This window comes from Sorex fumeus, unplaced genomic scaffold (assembly GCF_029834395.1).
Source record: "Sorex fumeus unplaced genomic scaffold, SorFum_2.1 ptg000035l, whole genome shotgun sequence".
In the NCBI taxonomy this organism is placed as follows: domain Eukaryota; kingdom Metazoa; phylum Chordata; class Mammalia; order Eulipotyphla; family Soricidae; genus Sorex; species Sorex fumeus.
The window spans coordinates 12,919,329-12,938,733 of record NW_026606092.1 but is presented as its reverse complement, the minus strand read 5'-3'; the positions used below and the strand labels follow the sequence as shown (position 1 = coordinate 12,938,733).

The following is a 19,405-nucleotide window of genomic DNA, read 5'->3' as shown; positions in this document are numbered from 1 at the left end:
GCTCTCCGGGCCACAGGCTAATTTATTTTAATTATGCAAATATGACAGCTGAGTAAATAGATGACAGCTGATATGAGCATAAAAAATCTAAGAAAAAAGTTCCAAGGTTGATTTTGTTCATTGTCAGTTTTTTGCGTTTGTTTAATGAAAATAGGAAATTGATTTTTAGGCTAGGAGTGGCAACCACTGGTTTCTAGGTATTGTGTCAAAACGATAACATTTAGTGTAATGAATTCTAGAGGTCTTCTGGTACAACCTCTCTGAAGGTTACCCCAACTTCTACTCTACAAGCAAGGAAAAAGAGTGAATTTTGGGTAAGCAAAGAAGGCAGGAGATGATGAAGGAAGATCATTCCATTTTGTAAAGCAAGTACTATCTGATTGTAAGCTATCTCATTCCAATTTAATTATTAAATTGAAGTAGAAATCAAACTAGTACTTACATCACTAGCAATGTCTCTCGAAGCTTTGGCCAATTGTACAGAAATCGCATCCAGTGGGAGATCGTAGCCCTTCTTCAAAGCTTCTTCCCATCCAAGTTTATAGAGTTTCTGAAATGTAAAGAAACTCCTTATTATTCTCTATATTATTCTCTATAATATTAAAAGTTCAAACTATATCATTAAACAAAATGCAAATAGACATCAGATTCTATCATCATCTACCTTATCTCTAAAGACATAAATAGAAATGAAATGGGCTGATTCAGTTGTTCCAGTTTTAGGGATGAGAAAACTGAGGTTAAAATGCCTTTTAGAAGTTTCAATGAGTTAACCTTTCTGAGTAAAATCCACTGAAATTTTTTCTATCAACAATTATTTACCTATTTCCTGCTTTGTACTAAGCACAGTGGGCAATGAAACAAACCAGGCTGCATTTTGCTCCATGGAGCATAGCTTTACCACCATGGTTTACAATACCCCCAGGCTGGACTGTCTTAAATCATTTATTGGCATACTTTTAGGATTCACATCAGTTATTGACCATTACACCATTTTGTAAGTTTAATTCATTTCAAGTCCAATTTTTTAAATGTAATATTACCTGACTATACAGGGTTTGATTCTGCTTGGCTTGTAAAATATCTGGCGTATCTGGTGTCACGTGTATTTTGGTTTTATCTTTGTTCCAGTCAACAGTGTATAAGTGCTAGAAAGTTAAAAAAAAAAGACATTTGAAATTTAAACATATTTTAGGACAAGAATTAAAGATAAAAGAATGCTTTAATATATTTAGCATGAATTAGATTGATTTATTAACTAAAGTAGTATACTATCAGAAAAGAGACTAAAATAAGAGATTTGAAATAATTTTGTGGGGTCAGAGAAATATTACAATGTGTACATTTGCCTTGCATGCAGCTGACCCAAATTTGATCCCCAGCACACTATATGGTCCTCTGAGCCCAGCCCCACCAAGATTGATCCCTGAGCACTGCCAGATATGGCCTCAAAACCAAATAGTGATTTAAAAAAATATTTTCTATCTTCTAGAGTAGATGAAAAATACTTAAGAGTCTGTAGCGATAACACAAAGTCAAGAGTTGAATCCCTGACCTGAGTTTGATCTCCAGCACCAATGGGCTCAAATAGCATCACACTGCAGGCCCTGGCCTGGCTAGTCCAGTATTTCTGGGAGGGCTCCCAGGCTCCCTGAGCACTGTTTGTCAGGGGCACAGCAGGTGGTCTGCCCTTGCTTCATCTCTGCAATCCCCGTCAGCAGTGCCTCAGCACTGTGCTTACACCTCATGGTCACTCCACATCAAATGCTTTTAGGTGAGAAGCGCGTGGGGCAGGCCAAGGAGGTAGCCCATGGCCGAGCCCAGGCTTTGCATACTGGTGGCCTGGTGGCCCCTGGCGTCAGGCAGTTCTCCTAAGCACTGCCAGGTGTGGCTCAGAACTTTGTGGTAAGTTTTTAAAAGAAAAGCAATAATAAAAACAAAAGCAAAGGCATAAGCACCACTATAAACTGAAACAGGGCGGTCATCTGAAAGTACTTAAGATATTATGATATTTGGGCTGGAGAGATATAATACAGTGTGTAGAACATTTTCCTTGCACACGGCTGACCCAGCTTCAATTCCCAGAATCCCATATGGTTTTCCAAGCCCTGCCAAGAGTGATCTCTGAGCACAGACCAAGAGTAAGCTCTCAGCACTGCCAGGTGTGAAAAAACAAAACCAAACCAAAGATACAATATTTTTACAAAAAAGTATTTACAGAGCTGGAGCAACATCACAATGGGTAGGGAGAATGCCGTAGACATGGCCAACCTGGGTTCAATCCCCAGCATTCCCATATTGTTCAATAAATTTTTTATCAGGTATGCTCTCTGAGGACAAAATCAGGATTAAGTCCTGCGCACAGTTGGGTGTGACCCCAAAATCAAATAAATAAATCTTTTCTAACTCCATTAGAAGAACAAGAAAATGTTAATGAGTGAGTTGCAGAAGAAAATCATACAAAAGCACCCGCTGGAAATTTTTGCCTAGAAATGATAGACACAAGGGCAGGGACTGCCAGTTTTGCATTTCAGAAACTGGGTGGAGGGACGGTGGAACTGGCTACCTTATTCATGGTATGTGCATTCTGCTTGGCAAGAACCATGTCCATGGAGTCAGTCAGCTTCTTAAACTGGAAGGTGCTAGGGTGCTGGCGGTACTTCTGATCACTGGCATATTCTGTAGCTTTCTTGGCTTTCTCCACTTCTAGTGAGCCTGCGGGACTCCATCCAAGTCCTTTGTACCATTCGTTGTAGTCCTGTCTGTATTGGTTCTATAAAGGAAAGAGGTAAGCGGGGCTTTACTTTAAACATTGAGACATGAAAGTGCAGCCAAGAAGACGATGGCCTTCCCGTTCATACTAAGAACCCCCACCGACACCAAGAAACAAGGGACCCTTACATCACTCTGTATCTGGTTCATGTTCCTGGTCAGTTCAATGTTCATAGCATCGGGAAGCAGGATGTACTTATGAATGAGGCGCTTGTAGTTAGTGTTGGTGATGTTGGCTTGGGCGTCCTTGGCAGCTGTCACACTGAGCATGTCTGGAGAGGTGTGGTAACTGGTCTTTGTCTTCTCGTAGTTTTTCTTGTACTCTCGATCTGATTGCATCTTGGCCACTTGCATGGAATGGACTAGTTTAGGGTCATCTTCAAGACTCCGGAAGCCCACCATTTTCCCCCTCTGCTTTTCATAGTTGTGTTTGTATTTATACTGTGAAGAAAATGGAAAAGCTTGTTTAGAGAAATTTCTTTGACTGAAGATCATATTTGTGGCAGCGTTCTTCCATGGTTCATATAAAAAATAGTGATGAGTTACAAAAATACATTTCCTCTTCTCTGTCTACCTAACTGAACACACATCTCTATACCTGTGAGATCCATAGTAAAATTATTATTACTACTCCATTTTTTGCAGAGAAGCAAACTGGAAAGTGACCACGAAACGTGAGTGGCTTGCTAAGATCACCAAGGATAAGATCCTAGTCCTTGCATCATTGCAATATGCCGGCTTCCACATATCCTCTATTGTTAGAGTGATCGTTAGTAGGATACACAAGCATGACAAACAAGGGGGGAAAAGGCATAATGTTCCAAGCATTTTTTTCCAAAATATTTTCCAAGCAAAATGTTAAGGCTGCTTTGAGAAAATCTCCAGACAGTCTTTAACTAAGAAGTGGCTCTCTTTTTAAGTAGATTGTATAATTTTAGAGCATCTCTATATTTGTGGGACTTAATGTCAAACTCTCTAAACTGCTGTTTTGTTATGTTTTGTTTTGTTTTTATTTTTTTTAAAAAAACTATTGATCACTTGATTTCTTTCTATTGAAAATCCTGGTATATGAAACATATCTGTTGGGGTAGGGGTGGGGAAACAGGGAAATTTGAGCATACATGATGGTATTCAGGGGACATTCTTCACTCTGTGCTCAGGAGTCATTCATGGCATTGTTCAGGGGACCATATGTGGTGCCAGTGATTGGGATGGGTCAGCAGTATGCAAGGCAAGTGGGCTTATCACCAGAATTATTTCTTTGCTCCTCTGGAAAACTATTTTCTTTTGTGGGTTTGACAGTGCAAGTGAACAGGTAGGACCTATAAGAGCTATATTACTGTAGCATGAAAGAGGGAAGGGGCTGGAAAGATAGTACAGTGGGTAGGATGCTTGCCTTGCACATAGTCAACCCAGATTTGACTCCAAGCACCATCAGAAGTAGTTTCTGAGTCCAGAGCTAGGTATAACCCTAAGCATCACCAGGTGTGGTCCAGAAACAAACCAACAACAACAACAACAAAAATGAATTCCGAGTCCTCAAAATAATGTAGAAGCAAGATAGGAATGGATAGGTAAGCAAGAAGATGCATTAAAGAGGTGAAAATATAACAGGGGGTAGAGAGGGCCAGGAAACAATGCTCTGAAATGTATTTTGCCAATTACTACAAAATGATTAAATGAATCCTGGGAGCAGATTTCTTATGAAAACAAATGAAAGCACTGAATTCCATATAATGATGTGTGATAATGGAAGTATGTTGATATAACAAATTTTTAAGGGCCCCCTAATTTGTAGTGTTGATTTCTTTTTTTTTTTTTTTTTTTTTTTTTTTTTTTTTGCTTTTGGGTCACACTCGGCGATGCACAGGGGTTACTCCTGGCTCTGCACTCAGAAATCACCCCTGTGATGAAATGAACAGAAACTTTGTCAAAGAAGAAATCTGAATGGCTAAGAGACACATGAGGAAATGCACCACATCACTAATCATCAGGGAGATGTAGATCAAAACAACAATGAGATATCATTTCACACCACAGAGACTGGCCCATATCCAAAAGAACAAAAGCAACTGGTGTTGGCATGGGTTAAAGGAGAAAAGGACCCTCCTTCACTGCTGGTGGGAATGCCGACTGGTTCAGCCCTTTTGGAAAACAGTATGAACAATTCTCAAAAAAATTAGAAATTGAGCTCCCATTTGACCCAGCAATACCACTCCTGGGAATATATCCCGGAGAGGCAAAAAAGTATAGTAGAAATGACACCTGCACTTGTATGTTCATTTCTGCACTGTTTACAATAGCCAAAATCTGGAAAAAAAACTGAGTGCCCAAGAACAGACAACTGGTTAAAGAAACTTTGGTACATCTACACAATGGAATACTATGCATCTTTTCTGCTAGAAAAGATGAAGTCATGAAATTTGCATATAAGTGGATCAACATGGAAAGTATCATGTTTAAGTGAAATGAGTCAGAAAGAGAGGGACAGGCATAGAAAGATTGCACTCATCTGTGGAATATAAAGTAATAGAATGGGAGGTTAACTCCCAGGGGTATTAGAGGTAAGGACCAGGAGGTCTACTCCACGGCTTGAAAACTGGCCTCACATGCTGGGGGGAAAGGCAGCTCAGATAGAGAAGGGAACATCAAATAAAGGATGTTGGGAGGACCCATTCGGGTTGAAAGACGTGTGCCGAAAGTAGACTATAGACTGAACAGGATAGCCATTCAATACCTCTATTGCAAACTACAACACCCAAAAGGAAAGATAACAAAAGGGAATGTCCTGCCACAGAGACTGGGAGGGTCGGTCTGGGTTGGGGGTGGTGGGAAGGATATTGGGAGCATCGGTGGAGGAGAATGGGCACTGGTGGAGGGATAGGTAAACGATTATTGTATGACTGAAATACGAAAGTTTGTAAGTTTGTAACTGTGCCTCATGGTGATTCACTAATAAAAAAAAATTTTTTAAAAAGAAATCACCCCTGGTGGTGCTTGAGGGGACGATATGGGATGCTGGGAATCGAACCCGGGTAGGCCGCATGCAAGGCAAACGCCCTATCTGCTGTGCTATCTCTCCAGCCTCTAGTGTTGATTTCTATGGTGCAAATATTTCCATCATGGCTAATGTCAAGTTGTCAACAATTTAAAAAGTGACAGGAAAAGTTCCCAACTATTTAACAGCTAGTTGTCCTGGATGCCAAAGGCTGACACTGCCATATGGGGCACCCCATTAGGAGAACAGATCTTACAAGGCGAGATCAACCCAAGTCTTACATCAAGAAAACTCACTTCAGGATTATTAAATTCAATAGGTAACAGCCATGGTGGTGGAGTTCTAATACACACAGATCTTATGAGTTGACTGTGCCGATATCTAAATGGTCTTTATGTGGTTATTATTCAGTACCAGAGAGAACACATGAGGAAGACTAAGCAGCTATCGCAAAACATCTGAGGCTAGAGTTAGTAGGCAATGCTTTTTCCTGTGTTAACCACCCAGTTTTCATATCTCAGCCCATGTTATATGGGTCAGCAGATTTCCTTCCCGAGAACTTACATCACTTGCAATATCTCTTGAAGCCTTGGCAGCCTGGATAGGAATTGCATCAGTTCTGAGATCGTAACCTTTCTTTTTAGCCTCTTCCAAAGACAGTTTGTAGAGTTTCTGTGTGAAGAGATAAAGAAATTGTTTTACTTTCAGTAGGAGACCTGGATTTAGTTTACAAGAGAAAAATAACACCATGGTGGATAATTTTCATCTTTGGGCAAAATGTGTTACTTATTGATGGCTCTATGACTGGACAGTGCTATTAGGAACATAAATATTTTTGAAAAGAGATATGTCTATGGGGGCCGGAGAAATAGTTCAGCAGGTAAGGCACTTGCCTTGCATGTGGCCCACCCGGGTGTAATCCCTGGCACCCCAATACTCAGTATTGTATATATCTGCAATAGCTTCAAATATATAAAAACCAAAAAAAAAACTACAGGAAGAAGTAAAAGTTACTATTTTGGGTTGCAAGTAAGCTTTTAGGAAACATAAAATCCTAGTGGATTAAATTAAGAATTTATTTTAATCAAATGAGTTAAAGAAAGACCAAAATGTCATCTTGCATCAAAAGAAAACATCACCCGCCTTCCCCAAATGGAACCCCGGTGACCAGAAGCCTCTACAAGCACAGCTCGAGTATGCGGGAACTAGGACTTTTCCTCAAAACCACGCGGCTGCTTACGCGGCCGCGCGACGTCTCTCTATATACAAAGTGATCCATGGGAAGTAAACCACCCAACGTTTCTCTCTGAAAATCATAGTTAAGTTTGGAGCACGGCCACAGCCCCAGAAACACAAGGACTTAATGCATAACCCAGCAGCTTGGAGCAGAAAAGTGAACGGGCTATGCGTTAATCCAGGCCATCATGTCTGTCCGGAGGGGAAAGGGTGTTGCCCCATTCGCTCTCTCTTTTCTGGAAAGAAGGATGGCGGCCGCATGGGGGCCTTGTGGACAGCAGGTATGAGCTGGGGGTGTGGGGGCGACTAAAACCTCATGGGAAGGGGGGAATTCCAGTCCGTCCTTCACGCCCTACCGAGGCCACCAGTTGCCCCCCACGAGCGGCTCTCCAGCACGGCCACAGCCCCAGAAACACAAGGATTTAATGCAGAACCCAGCAGCTTGGAGCAGAAAAGTGAACGGACTATGCGTTAATCCAGGCCATCAAGTCTGCTGGAGGGGAAAGGGTGTTGCCCCAGTCGGCTTCTCCTCTCTGGAAAGAAAGATGGCGGCCGCATAGAAGCCTTGTGGACAGCAGGTATGAGCCGGGGGAGTGGGGGTGACTAAAACCTCATGGGAAGGGGGGTGTTTCGGTCCGCCCTTCACGCCCTACCGAGGCCACCAGTTGCCCCCCACTAGCGGCTCTCCAGCACGGCCACGACTCCAGAGCACAGAAACCAATTTCTTAACTATCTGACTTTCAGTAGAAATACTTCCAGGGTCAATAAGTAAAATAGCAGAAATCCAAAACCAACATTTAATTCTTGAACCCAGCTGTAGAAAGCAAATCACTTCACAATGCTTTTTCAGCATGTCTGATTTGGGGGGGGGGGGTAAACTCTAAATAATAGTGGTGAATCTTTTAATGAAACAATGAATCTAATCAAAGCAGATAGAGTGTTAACTAGAATTCATCTGCCCCACAGGGACTGGGAGGGGTGGGGGGTGGGGTTTTATTGGGGTTCTTCATGGTAAAAAATAAGTATTGGTAAAGGGAAATGTGTTTGATATTTGCATGACTGAGACCTAAACCTGAAAGCTTTGTAACCTTTCCCATGATGATTCAATAAATAAATAAATAAATAAATAAAAAAGAAAACATCACTCATAGTGATTCAATTTTTAAAAAAATCACTGTTCGCAATTACATTTAAATTTTTTATATTAATGTGACTACTACAACCTCCAAAGAAAGAAATCATTAATGCCAAATCCCTGAAGAATTTTTAAAAGAAAAGAAAAACTGATATGACTGAAGAATTTTCTAGGAATAATGACTAGGACGGGCTGGAGCGATAGCACAGTGGTAGGGCGTTCGCCTTATAAGCGGCCAACATGGCCGTCCCGAATTCGATTCCTCCGCCCCTCTTGGAGAGCCCGGCAAGCTACCGAGAGTATTCGATATGCCAGACACAGTAACAACAAAGTCTCCAATGGAGACGTTACTGGGCCCGCTCGAGCAAATCGACGATCAACGGGAGGGCCTTTACCTTTTACCTTTACCTAATGACTAGGATAAGGAAGGAAGTGATATAAAACTGTATTTCCTAACATTAAATGTGCATTTCTTTTTATGATGCCTGGAAATGTTTATCTTCTCTTTACATTTAACTTCTTCTGTGACCCCTTTCTTTAATGCCATATGAACAGACTGAAAAATTGTCTAAAAATTAAATCTAATAATTCTTATTTTGTTTCTCTCTTCTCCTGGCCGTAAGCTTTTCTCTTCCAACAAAATCCATTAAGAAGTACCTTTCTCTAAAAAGAAAAAAAGAACCATGCTTGAAATCCCAGCTACTTGTGCCAATGCCTAGTGACTGACAGGACTATTTCAATGAATCTAATCTAGTAAAGTAAGATTGGAACTAGAAAAATTATGGCTTGTGAATATTTGCTATTTACTTTCAAAACTTTCACTTTTGTGGTAGAAGACATTATTAAATGTATTCTTTACTGACTCAAATAGTCTAGATTACAACAGGGAATCACACTTACATCACTCATATTAATTGCATTTGCCTTTGCCAAAATAATCTGGGGGAGATCAGTTGTGATGTGAATTTTCGTCTTATCAGCCTCCCATGCTTGTTTGTAGAGGTGCTAAGAAAGAAAAAAAAAGAAAACAGTGGAAGAATTTCAATATTAAGAAAAGTTCATTTTGTATGTATGTATTATTATATACAAACAAAATATGTGCTTTCCTCTACTTTATAGATTGAAAAGAATATGTCTGTGCCCAAATTTTCTATGAATATTAAACTCCCCATAGAATCCTTTTTCAGAGAAATGAAGTAATATAATACATAATGTTTTACATATTTTTAACTTAGTAATATAGATTAGACATATTGAAATATATTTAAAATAATTGACTTAAGTTCCTGAGCAGTAGCAGTGTTCAGCAAGATTAGACATTTTGAAACATACAAAACATCCTTTATTTCATTCACTGAGCAGACACATTCCAGGAGTCATAAATTTCTCTTGTAAAGAGTTCAGTGGATAATATTTTACATATATGGGCCACAGAATGTATGTCAATGACTACTCAATTCTGTTGCTGTAGTAAAAACACCCGCTGTATTATCTCTTTTTTGTTTGTTTTGGGGCCAGGGCTGTCAGTGCTCAGGGGACCATAGGTGGTACTGGGGATCAAACCTGGGCTGGCGGCATGCAAGGCAAGGACCTTATCCACTGTTCTATCACTCCCACCCCTAGCACAGAATCTTTTAGTGGTAGCACTTGCTACTTCTATTTAAGTGCTCATCTAAAATCTAAATTATAAAGGGAGCACTTTTTAATTTGTGCCTTGTCTTTGAGGATAAATCCTTTTGAAGTCTTCTAAGAAAAATTCTCCAGAGATTTCAGGAAATTTTTATAGAAAGTCAGATATAGCTTTGTCTTTCTAGTGAAGCTTGGAAGAATTCTTTTCTGCAAGTGTTTAGTGGCACAGTCAAATTATTATGCCCCTTCTTGCTAATTAATGCCATTTCTAATTGTGATCCACACAATAAAACCACTGCAGCAGCAATTATTTTGTTATTTGTAACTTAAAAATAGATGTCCAAGATTGATGTGCTTGTTGATTCTAACATCAAGTTATGGTTAATGAATGTAAAAATATAGTAAGTTTTTTCCAGAGGATGGAATATTAAAGATAGAAAGAACTACATGAAGAAACTATCACTCCTTATGATTGTCCACAGAGGACCCTAACTCTGAATGCTTTCACATACGTGCAACTAAGGAATCTTCTTTATCCCATCAAAGCAGCTAGGAAGTAAGGATGTGCTTCAATGCCCAATTATTATCTGGCAAACAAAATGCTCATCTGGAGTTATGAATTCCTGCTCAACCTCACCTTAGACACACAGGAATCATTTTATAATATTTTTATAAGAAATCGAGCTCACAATTATTTTGTTATGTTTATTGGAACAAATGGTTCACCGAACATTTGGAGAGTCACTAATTAAAACTAATTTCTAACTTTAGCTAACTGTATGTTTCTCTTTCAAAATAAGCATGTGATTCTGATGTCTTAAAATAAAAAATTCCACAGTAAAACCTGTAGATGGAATGTAGAATATGTCTGGATTCCTCTCAATAAATTTGAAACTCTACATTATTGACAGACTTACTTCATTCATGATTTTTGCATTATTCTGGGCCAAAACCATGTTCATTGAGTCCATCAGTGTGGAATACTTCAAAGTGTCTGGGTGTTGACGGTACTTCTTTTCACTAATGATCTCCATGGCTTTCTTATTTTTCTCAGCCTCCAGAGACCCTAAGGGAAGCCATCCAATGCCCTTCATGAAGTCAGCATAATCAGCCTTGTATTGATTCTGGAAAACAGGAAAAGGCCAAGGATGAGAAGAAAATTCTAAGACCCATGAGTGAAAATTTAATATTCCAAAAGACTCATTTCAATTTTTGACAGAATTGAAACAACTTTTTATTACTAAACTTTATCTTGTTAACATTTCCTTGCATGAAAATTAAAAAGTAAACAGTAATAGTTTTGTTGTTTGTTTGCCTTCCTCAATGACACGGCAAAGAAAAAAGTAATGCCAAATAATCCAGGTTAAAGAGATAGTACAGCAGGTAGGGCACTTGCCTTGCCTGGGTTCAAGCCCTGGCATCCTATATGGTTCCCTCAGCACTGCCAGGAGGTATTCCTGAGTGCAGTGCCAGGAGGAACTCTTGAGCATTGCCAGGTGTAACCACCCTCCCCACCTAAAAAAAGAAAAAAAAAGAAAAAAGAAATACCAAATAATTTGATGCATGTCTATTATCTCAAGAAAGTTGACTATGCTGCCATATCTTTCAAATAAGTTATTTGAATGAGGTTATCTTCTTAAAAAATGTTTTTCTCTCTTCGAAGGCTCCAGAGGATTTATTTACACAGAGATTTATATACAGCTCTATCCAGAGTAATCTTTTTATGTAAAAGGTAAGGTTTAGTGTTAAATGTCTCACAAAAAAATCCCCCAAATTCCCCTGGTTAATAATTTATGGGCACCACATGCCCCTTCTTCACTGTATGTGTTTGATCACTCATCACCATGATAATAAGCAAGGATATGCCAGGTATCCCACAGGCACTTTGAAGAAGTTTCATTTTTCTTCTTCGACTCTGACATTTTTCTCTACAATTGTACCATAAATGCTTTCATGTGGCACTTCTGCATCACCATAAGAATACATAATCACTCATATATTCCCAGAGGTTTGTAGATTTGGTGTGTCATGCATTTGGGTCATAGAGTAAATTTAATTCTAGCCAAAAAATAATTTTTGTGGTTGAAGACTTGGCTCTCCTTTCTCTGTGCCTCTCTCATGTCTGCACTAATAAACTCCTCAATATTTCACCAATTAAACATGACTATAAAGAATGGAAGTAGAACAAAAGCTGGTGGGAGTAGGGGATTACTAGCTGCTCTGACTTTCTTGTTTTCTCTGTTACTCCTTTACAAACAATATTTATGCTACAGATTCTCTTTGCTAAGCACATTTCCCTTAGGATCTTATTATTGCTTACGTTCCTTCCCATTTTGATTTTTATTTAAAGTTAAATTCTCTGCGAGATTGTGGCTGGCACTTACGTCGCTTTGAATCTGCATCATATTTTTGGCCAATTCAAAGCTCATGGAATCAGGAAGCATGTTGTAGGTATGAATAATGTTCCTGTAGTTGGCATTGGTAGCTACTTCCTGAGATTTCTTGGCTGCCACCACACTGAACATGTCCACAGGAGTGTGGAAGGATGTCTTGGATTTCTCATAGCCCTTCTTGTATTCCCTGTCAGACTGCATCTTGGCCACTTGCATGAAGTGTACCAACTTGGGGTCGTCCTCTAGGCTTCGGAAGCCGATGTGCTTCCCTTTGGCTTGTTCATAAGCTTGCTTGTATTTGTACTGGAGGACGAAACAAGAAAGAGAGCATGGTGATGAAAATAATGAAGGAACAAGAACAAAATGCAGCTCACTAGTAGTATTAGCTTTGTCAGTATGTTTAGAGCTACTCTAAACTTAGGAAGTAAGTATAGTAAAATTCTTACATCAAATTTATTGCTAAACTTGAGTCAATGAAAAGAAAATCATCTCAACATTAAGCAAAGAGATTTGTAAATAAGATATTTTCGAGTAATTTAAAGGCAATGTTTCCCTCTCGGCTGTCTAACTAGCAGACAGAGTGCCAGGCATGATTTTTATGATGAATATTGAAATTCATATAAGTCTGGTCATGAGTCTTTTGCATAAAGTAGCATCGCTGCATTGCTTGTAGTTGACTGAAAATTATCTGAATACTCCAAAAACAACTTATTTTTATCAAAACCAAGTCCCTCTGTACATTAGTAATGAGCAAATGATTAGCAGCCATTGGGTTGGAGACAGAAGGCAGCTTGTATGTTACATGGGATGATGGTCCCACCAACACTGGTGAGAACTGACTACAGCAATTACATACGCACAAGCAAACTCATTGGTTCCTATTTTCTTAGCCTCGGGAAGGTCCGTGGAACTACTCACATCACTGGCAATGTCCCTAGAGGCTTTTGCAGCCATTATTGGGATGGCATCTGGCCGCAGGTCATAACCTTTTTTCTTTTCTTCTTCCCAGCCAGCTTTGTACAGTTTCTAGAGATGACAGAGGAAAAACACCAGCACCCTGTTATTTGGGTTCAAATGGGCACTCTGATTCCAAAATGGTTAGCATGTCAAACTCAGGCATTCTCAAAAGATGACTTCCTTTCAATTAATTCACTCTCCCACTCTAGTTGTTAATCTACTTACATCACTCATGGTGATTTGGTTTACTCTGGACAGCAGAATGTCTGGAGTATCAGGCATGACATGAATGGAGGTCTTGTCTTTGTTCCATTTCTCAGTGTAGAGCCTCTGCAACAAGAAGAAAAGGTAATGATGCAATAGTGCTATTAATAGGAAAAGACTCCCATCTTCAGGAGGGAAGAGGCTAAATCTGATATCAGAAAATAGATCAGATAAGTAAGAACAGGGGCTGACAACTTGGGCTTTCAATGAGAAAAAATGATCATCAAACCAGGGAGCAACTTTCACGGAATCAAATGATCCCAAACTCATTCCATGTGAATGAAGTTCTGTCCGTCTATAGCATCAGCAGCAGGGTGTTGAGAGACAGCTTAAGGAAGCACAAGGACAACTGGTGGATGGCAACCTCCCACCAGTACTGTGACCCTCATAAAGTTTAGAACACTGGCCACCATCATAGTGTCAATGCTAGGCTGACTAGCACAAGCACCCTCTGGGCCCTGAGGCCAGGAACAGCAGACCGAGTCCTACCTTGTCCATAGTCAGCTTGTTACTTTTGTTAAGTGCTTGTTCCATTGTATCCATAGAGTATGTATACTTCAGCTTCTCAGGGTGCTGGCGATACTTCTTCTCACTGAGAATCTCTCCTGCTTTTTTGGCCTTCTCCACCTCCAAGGATTCTATGGGGACCCAGCCGATCCCTCTCATCCAATTGGTGAAGTCTGCTTTGTACAGATTCTTTACAGAGAAAAACAAATATTCATATCCGTGAATAATAGGATTTCTTCAGCTAGATGATTTCGTTCATGACAACCCTCCTGGGGCAGGTGCTTATTTATGACCTTTTTTTCCCCTTTTTTTTGCTTTTTGGGTCACACCCAGTGATACACAGGGATTACTCCTGGCTCATGCACTCAGAAAGTACTCCTGGCAGTGCTCGGGGAACCATATGGGATGCTGGGAATCGAACCTGGGTTGGCTGCATGCAAGGCAAACGCCCTACTTGCTGTGCTATTGCTCCACAGCGGTAGGGCGTTTGCCTTGCACGCAGCCAACATGGCCGACCCAAGTTCGATTCCTCTGCCCCTCTCGAAGTACCTGGCAAGCTACCGAGAGTATCTCCCCCGCACGGCAGAGCCTGGCAAGCTCCCCGTGATGTATTCGATATGCCAAACACAGTAACAACAAAGTCTCCAATGGAGACGTTACTGGGCCCGCTCGAGCAAATGGATGAACAACGGGAGGACAGTGACAGTGACAGATGATTTTGTTATGATCAAAAAGTGGGAGGGGATGAGGGGAAAGAATAGGGCCAGGAGCAACAAGTCATCTATCTGTCTATCTATCTATCTATCTATCTATCTATCTATCTATCTATCTCTCTGTCTATCTATCTATCTATTTATGCTTTTTGGGTCACACCCAGCAATGCACAGGAGTTACTCCTGGCTCTGCACTCAGGAATTACTCCTGGCGGCGCTCAAGGGACCATATGGGGTGCTGGGAATCTAACCCGGTTGGCTGCGTGCAAGGCAAACACCCTACCCGCTGTGCTATCACTCCAGCCCACAAGTTATTTTTATATAGTTTTCTATCATTTTTGGGGGTACCATATTTGTAAAACCAGTTGCCTTGTTGATGGTTTAAAATTTTTTTTAAATTTTTTTTCTTCTTTTTTCTTCAGAAAAAGTAACAGGATTTTATACTGGAGGGCATAATACACAGCATCCTTCTCAACTTCTTAATTTTTCATAGGATACATCATATATTTGGTCTAGCAATAGCATAACCAAACCAAGAAAAAAAGAGATAATATATGTATATATTTCAAATAAATAAAATCCAAAACACTCTTAAGTTCTGGAGGGGATCCTAATTGATGGGGTCTGGCCAGTTTTCTAATGATTACTTAGTTCTTGAGCTTCCCTCCCACCAACTAGAAGCAGATAACTAATTTTAGGTCACCCAGCTGTGCACCACACGTACATCACTTTGAATCTGCATCACATTCCTGTTGTGTTCCACGCTCAAGGCATCAGGCAGGAGAGTGTAGTTGTGGAAGGGTTGTTTGTAGTTGGCATTAGTAGCCACTTCCTGAGATTTCTTTGCAGCTGTCACACTGAACATATCCAATGGTGAGTGGTACCTGGTCTTGCTGGCTTCGTAACCCTTTTTGTACTCACGATCTGACTGTATTTTGGCAACATTCATGTAATGAACCAGTTTGGGGTCATCCTGAAGACTGAGAAATCCAATTTGCTTGCCTTTAGCTTTTTCATGGGCTTCCTTGTATTTGAACTATATGAAAAAGGGGCAGACAGAAGTATTAGAGTAGATTGTAGGAAGTATTCCATGTGTATATGTACATAATAATGAAGTAAGCAAAGTCACATAAGTCAGAATCTAGATAATATCTAAGTTTTTTAGTATTTTAAAATAAATGACACCACGTGTTTCCAATGAATGTTCTTGAGATCTGCTTTAGGAAAAATTAGGAATGGAGTAAACTGTAATCTATGTTTCAGCTACCCATATGTATACATTTAATATGCAAAAAGATTCTTGAAAAATTTATTAAGCATTTGATGCATATTTTTCTATCTTGTTTTCATTATTAATTTGCATTTATATAAATAATTTTCACAATTATGGGTAAATTTCATGAAATACCTTATAAATACAAAAGGGCTTTGAACTCCAAATGAACAACCTTTTATTATATCTAGTTATTCTACAAATTCATACAAAAATATAACTATTTAAAAAAAAGAGTTAATTAAAACCTTTCCATTTAGTCTATACTTCTTTCTGGCTTTCCGTATTTTATAAGATTTTTTTTCTTGTTTTAAAATTACATTATTAAAACTGTATTCATGGGGGCAGAAAGATAGTACAGCAGGAAAGGCACTTGCCTTGCATACAACCCACCTGGGTTTGATCATTGGCACCTCTTGTGGTTCACCAAATCCCATTAGGAGTAAACTCCAAGCCAGGAGTAAGGAGCCAGGAGTAAGACCTTAGAACACAGTCGGCTGTGACCTCCAAACCAAAAAGTATTTAAATAAAAAATAAAATACAATGTTTATTCATTTTTTAAATTTTGTTTGTTTTCGTTGTTTTTGAGCCACACCTGGCTGTACTCTGATCTTTTGGCTCTATGTTCAAAAATCACTCCTGGCAGGGCTTAGGAGACCAGACAGGGTGCTGGGGACCAAACCCATGCCTGATGGGTGCAAGGTAGTGTTCTACCTGCTGTACTATCTCCCCAGACCCCACAAATTCCTTAAAATACATTGAAACTTATTTGATTTAATTAAAATCTTGTTATGCCAAGACTTTTGGATTTTGATAAAATCCAAACAAAAAACAGCTTTCGGATTCAGGAATGCACTCATTGGTAAAATGTATCATTTATGTGTATAAAACTCTGGGTTCTGATTCGAGTACCAAGAAAAACAAAACAAAAAGCAGTCTTCAAGTTCAAAGCAATATTACTGAAAAAACTACAAATAATTCACAGCTATGAAAATGAGTTTTCTTTTGCTTCAAGTGGCAACCATAGTCTTATTTACTTTCCTTTAAAAATTAAAATAAAAAATTACTCTCTATTGATTTATAATTACTTTCTTCTATAATAATTAAGTTTTAAAATAATAAAAATACAAAAAAACAGTGGCTAGGATATTAGAAAGCATTCTTATCATTTCTCAATTTGCTTCCTATTATAGTTCATATAGTCTCATATATCAAGTAAAGACCTTTAAAATATGCTAAAAGAAAGTTTTCTCTTTTCAAAAGTGACTTACATCACTAGCAATATTCCTTGAGCTCTTCGCAGCAACAATTGGAATTGCATCTGTCCTCAAATCATAACCCTTAGCAAGGGTTTTCTTCCAATCTGCTTTATAATGAGCCTATGGGAAAATGGGAAAATTATTTTATTATTTGACACAATTAAAAAGGGAATAAAACACAAGTCTAAAAATTTTCATATTGGGGCTAAAGAGATAGCACAATGGGTAGTGCATTTGCCTTGCACGTGGTCAATCTGGGTTTGATCCCCAGCATCTCATATGGTCCCCCAAGCACTGTCAGGAGTAATTCCTGAGCGCATGAGGCAGAAGTAATCCCTGTGCATCACCAGATATGACCCAAAAGCAAAGACAATAAATAAATAAATAAATAAATAAATAGAATCCTTCATATAAACTGGTGTAATAAATCTCTTACCACTAAGACAATTCAAGGAATTATACGTTATCTATTAATTCATTCTTTCTGTATCTATCAGATTCCTTTTTAAAATATCATATGCTACATATCTGGTATGATGCCAGCCACCTTAAGAATGTATATGCATGTTTGTATAACAAAGTAATGGAAAGACAACGTTTTACATGTGGATAACAAAAGATTTCATTTTTCCCTAATTTTTTTTATATTTGTAGCTTTTCTCTAAGTATATGATATTCTTAGTTTTATGGGATGATGATGTGTTTCAAAGTTACAGAAATGTATGGAATTTAAATTTAAAAAATAAAAAATATATAGCACATCTTTATGATCCACTTATCTGTTGTTAGACATCTAGATTGATTGCAGATCTTAGCTATTGTAATGAGTTTACATGTGTTCTTTTGTCACTGTCACTGTCACTGTCCTCCCGTTGTTCATCGATTTGCTCGAGAGGGCCCAGTAACGTCTCCACTGTGACAATTGCTACTGTGTTTGGCATATCGAATATGTCACGGGGAGCTTGCCAAGCTTTGCCCTGTGGGCGAGATACTCTCAGTAGCTTGCCAGGCTCTCTGAGGGGCGGAGGAATCGAACTCAGGTCAGCCATGTTGGCTGCTTGCAAGGCAAATACCCTACCCGTTATGCTATTCCTCCAGCCTGTGTTCTTTTGAATGAATGTTTTTCTGTCCTGGAGATAGATACCCAAAAGTGGAATTGTTGGGTCATATGGCAGCTAATTCTGAGATGTGGTATATATATACACAATGTAAATACTACACAACTGTAAGAACAATGAAATTATGGTAGCATGGATGGAACTGGGAAACACCATGTTAAATGAAATAAGCCAGTAGAAGAAGAGGATGATGTCACTATATGTGGTATTTAGAATAACTGGATGAGGGAGTGCAATGTTTTAAAGAAAGTATGTTCTGATCAACTTTAGCTCCAGAGTATAGGAAGGAGAAAGAAAGAAAGTGGAGGGGAGAGGTGGAAGACATAGATGAGAAGCAAAAAGGGCTAGGAGAGGGTTGCCAGGTACAAAGATGTTAAGGAATGAGAGAGTCAAATATCCAAACCACAGAATCAACACGCTGAAATCAAGATATCCAAACTTAGAAAAGGTACCTGACAAGAGGCTTACTGAGGGGGATGGTTATGGGAGGGTATCTGGGAACAGTGGTGGAGGGAAGTTGACACTGGTGGTCGGATTGGTGCTGCAAGATTCTGTTTAAATATGAATAACTTTGCAAATCACTGTGCTTTAATTAAAAATTGTGGGAAAGTAGTAGCATCATTCATATTTAATTAATTTTTTGTGGGGGGGGGCATTCCTGGAGGTGCTGGGAAGTGGAGGAAGGCCACTTGATGTTCAGAATTGAGTCCAGGAGTTCACATGAGCCAGGCATGTGCTTTGCCACTTGAGTTACATCTCCACATTTCCAGCTTGAATTAACGGTTAAAATATTACTCAAAAAAAAAAGCAGAGAAAAGAGTTTTTAAAATAAACCAAGGACATAGAAATGAGTTTCTAAAATGCTTAGATAGAGATAAAAAGAAAATCTGAAGTGTGAGAGGGATGACTAAGGCTAAGAATGACTAAACTGTTCATTTAAGAAATTAGCAACTTTTTAAATTTGTATCTGGTTATGTAAAAAAGGTAAAGGCCCTCCCGTTGATCATCGATTTGCTCGAGCGGGCCCAGTAACGTCTCCATTGGAGACTTTTGTTGTTACTGTGTCTGGCATATCGAATACTCTCGGTAGCTTGCCGGGCTCTCCGAGAGGGGCGGAGGAATCGAACTCGGGTCGGCCATGTTGGCCGCTT

The 19,405-nt window shown here is 39.3% G+C and overlaps 1 protein-coding gene across 1 annotated transcript in view; it reads right to left on the bottom strand.

Annotated features, from left to right (window-relative positions):
* Positions 1–19,405, bottom strand: part of NEB (nebulin) — a 234,600-nt gene that overhangs the window by 148,914 nt on the left and 66,281 nt on the right. The window contains exons 40-52 of the mRNA XM_056117623.1: positions 17,149–17,256; positions 15,329–15,640; positions 13,874–14,080; positions 13,346–13,450; positions 13,082–13,189; positions 12,155–12,466; positions 10,688–10,894; positions 9,042–9,146; positions 6,335–6,442; positions 2,902–3,213; positions 2,567–2,773; positions 1,044–1,148; positions 443–550 (exon numbers count right to left, since the gene is read on the bottom strand). Of these exons, the coding sequence (XP_055973598.1) occupies positions 443–550; positions 1,044–1,148; positions 2,567–2,773; positions 2,902–3,213; positions 6,335–6,442; positions 9,042–9,146; positions 10,688–10,894; positions 12,155–12,466; positions 13,082–13,189; positions 13,346–13,450; positions 13,874–14,080; positions 15,329–15,640; positions 17,149–17,256 (2,304 nt within the window). The remainder of the gene's footprint in view (positions 1–442; positions 551–1,043; positions 1,149–2,566; positions 2,774–2,901; positions 3,214–6,334; positions 6,443–9,041; positions 9,147–10,687; positions 10,895–12,154; positions 12,467–13,081; positions 13,190–13,345; positions 13,451–13,873; positions 14,081–15,328; positions 15,641–17,148; positions 17,257–19,405) is intronic.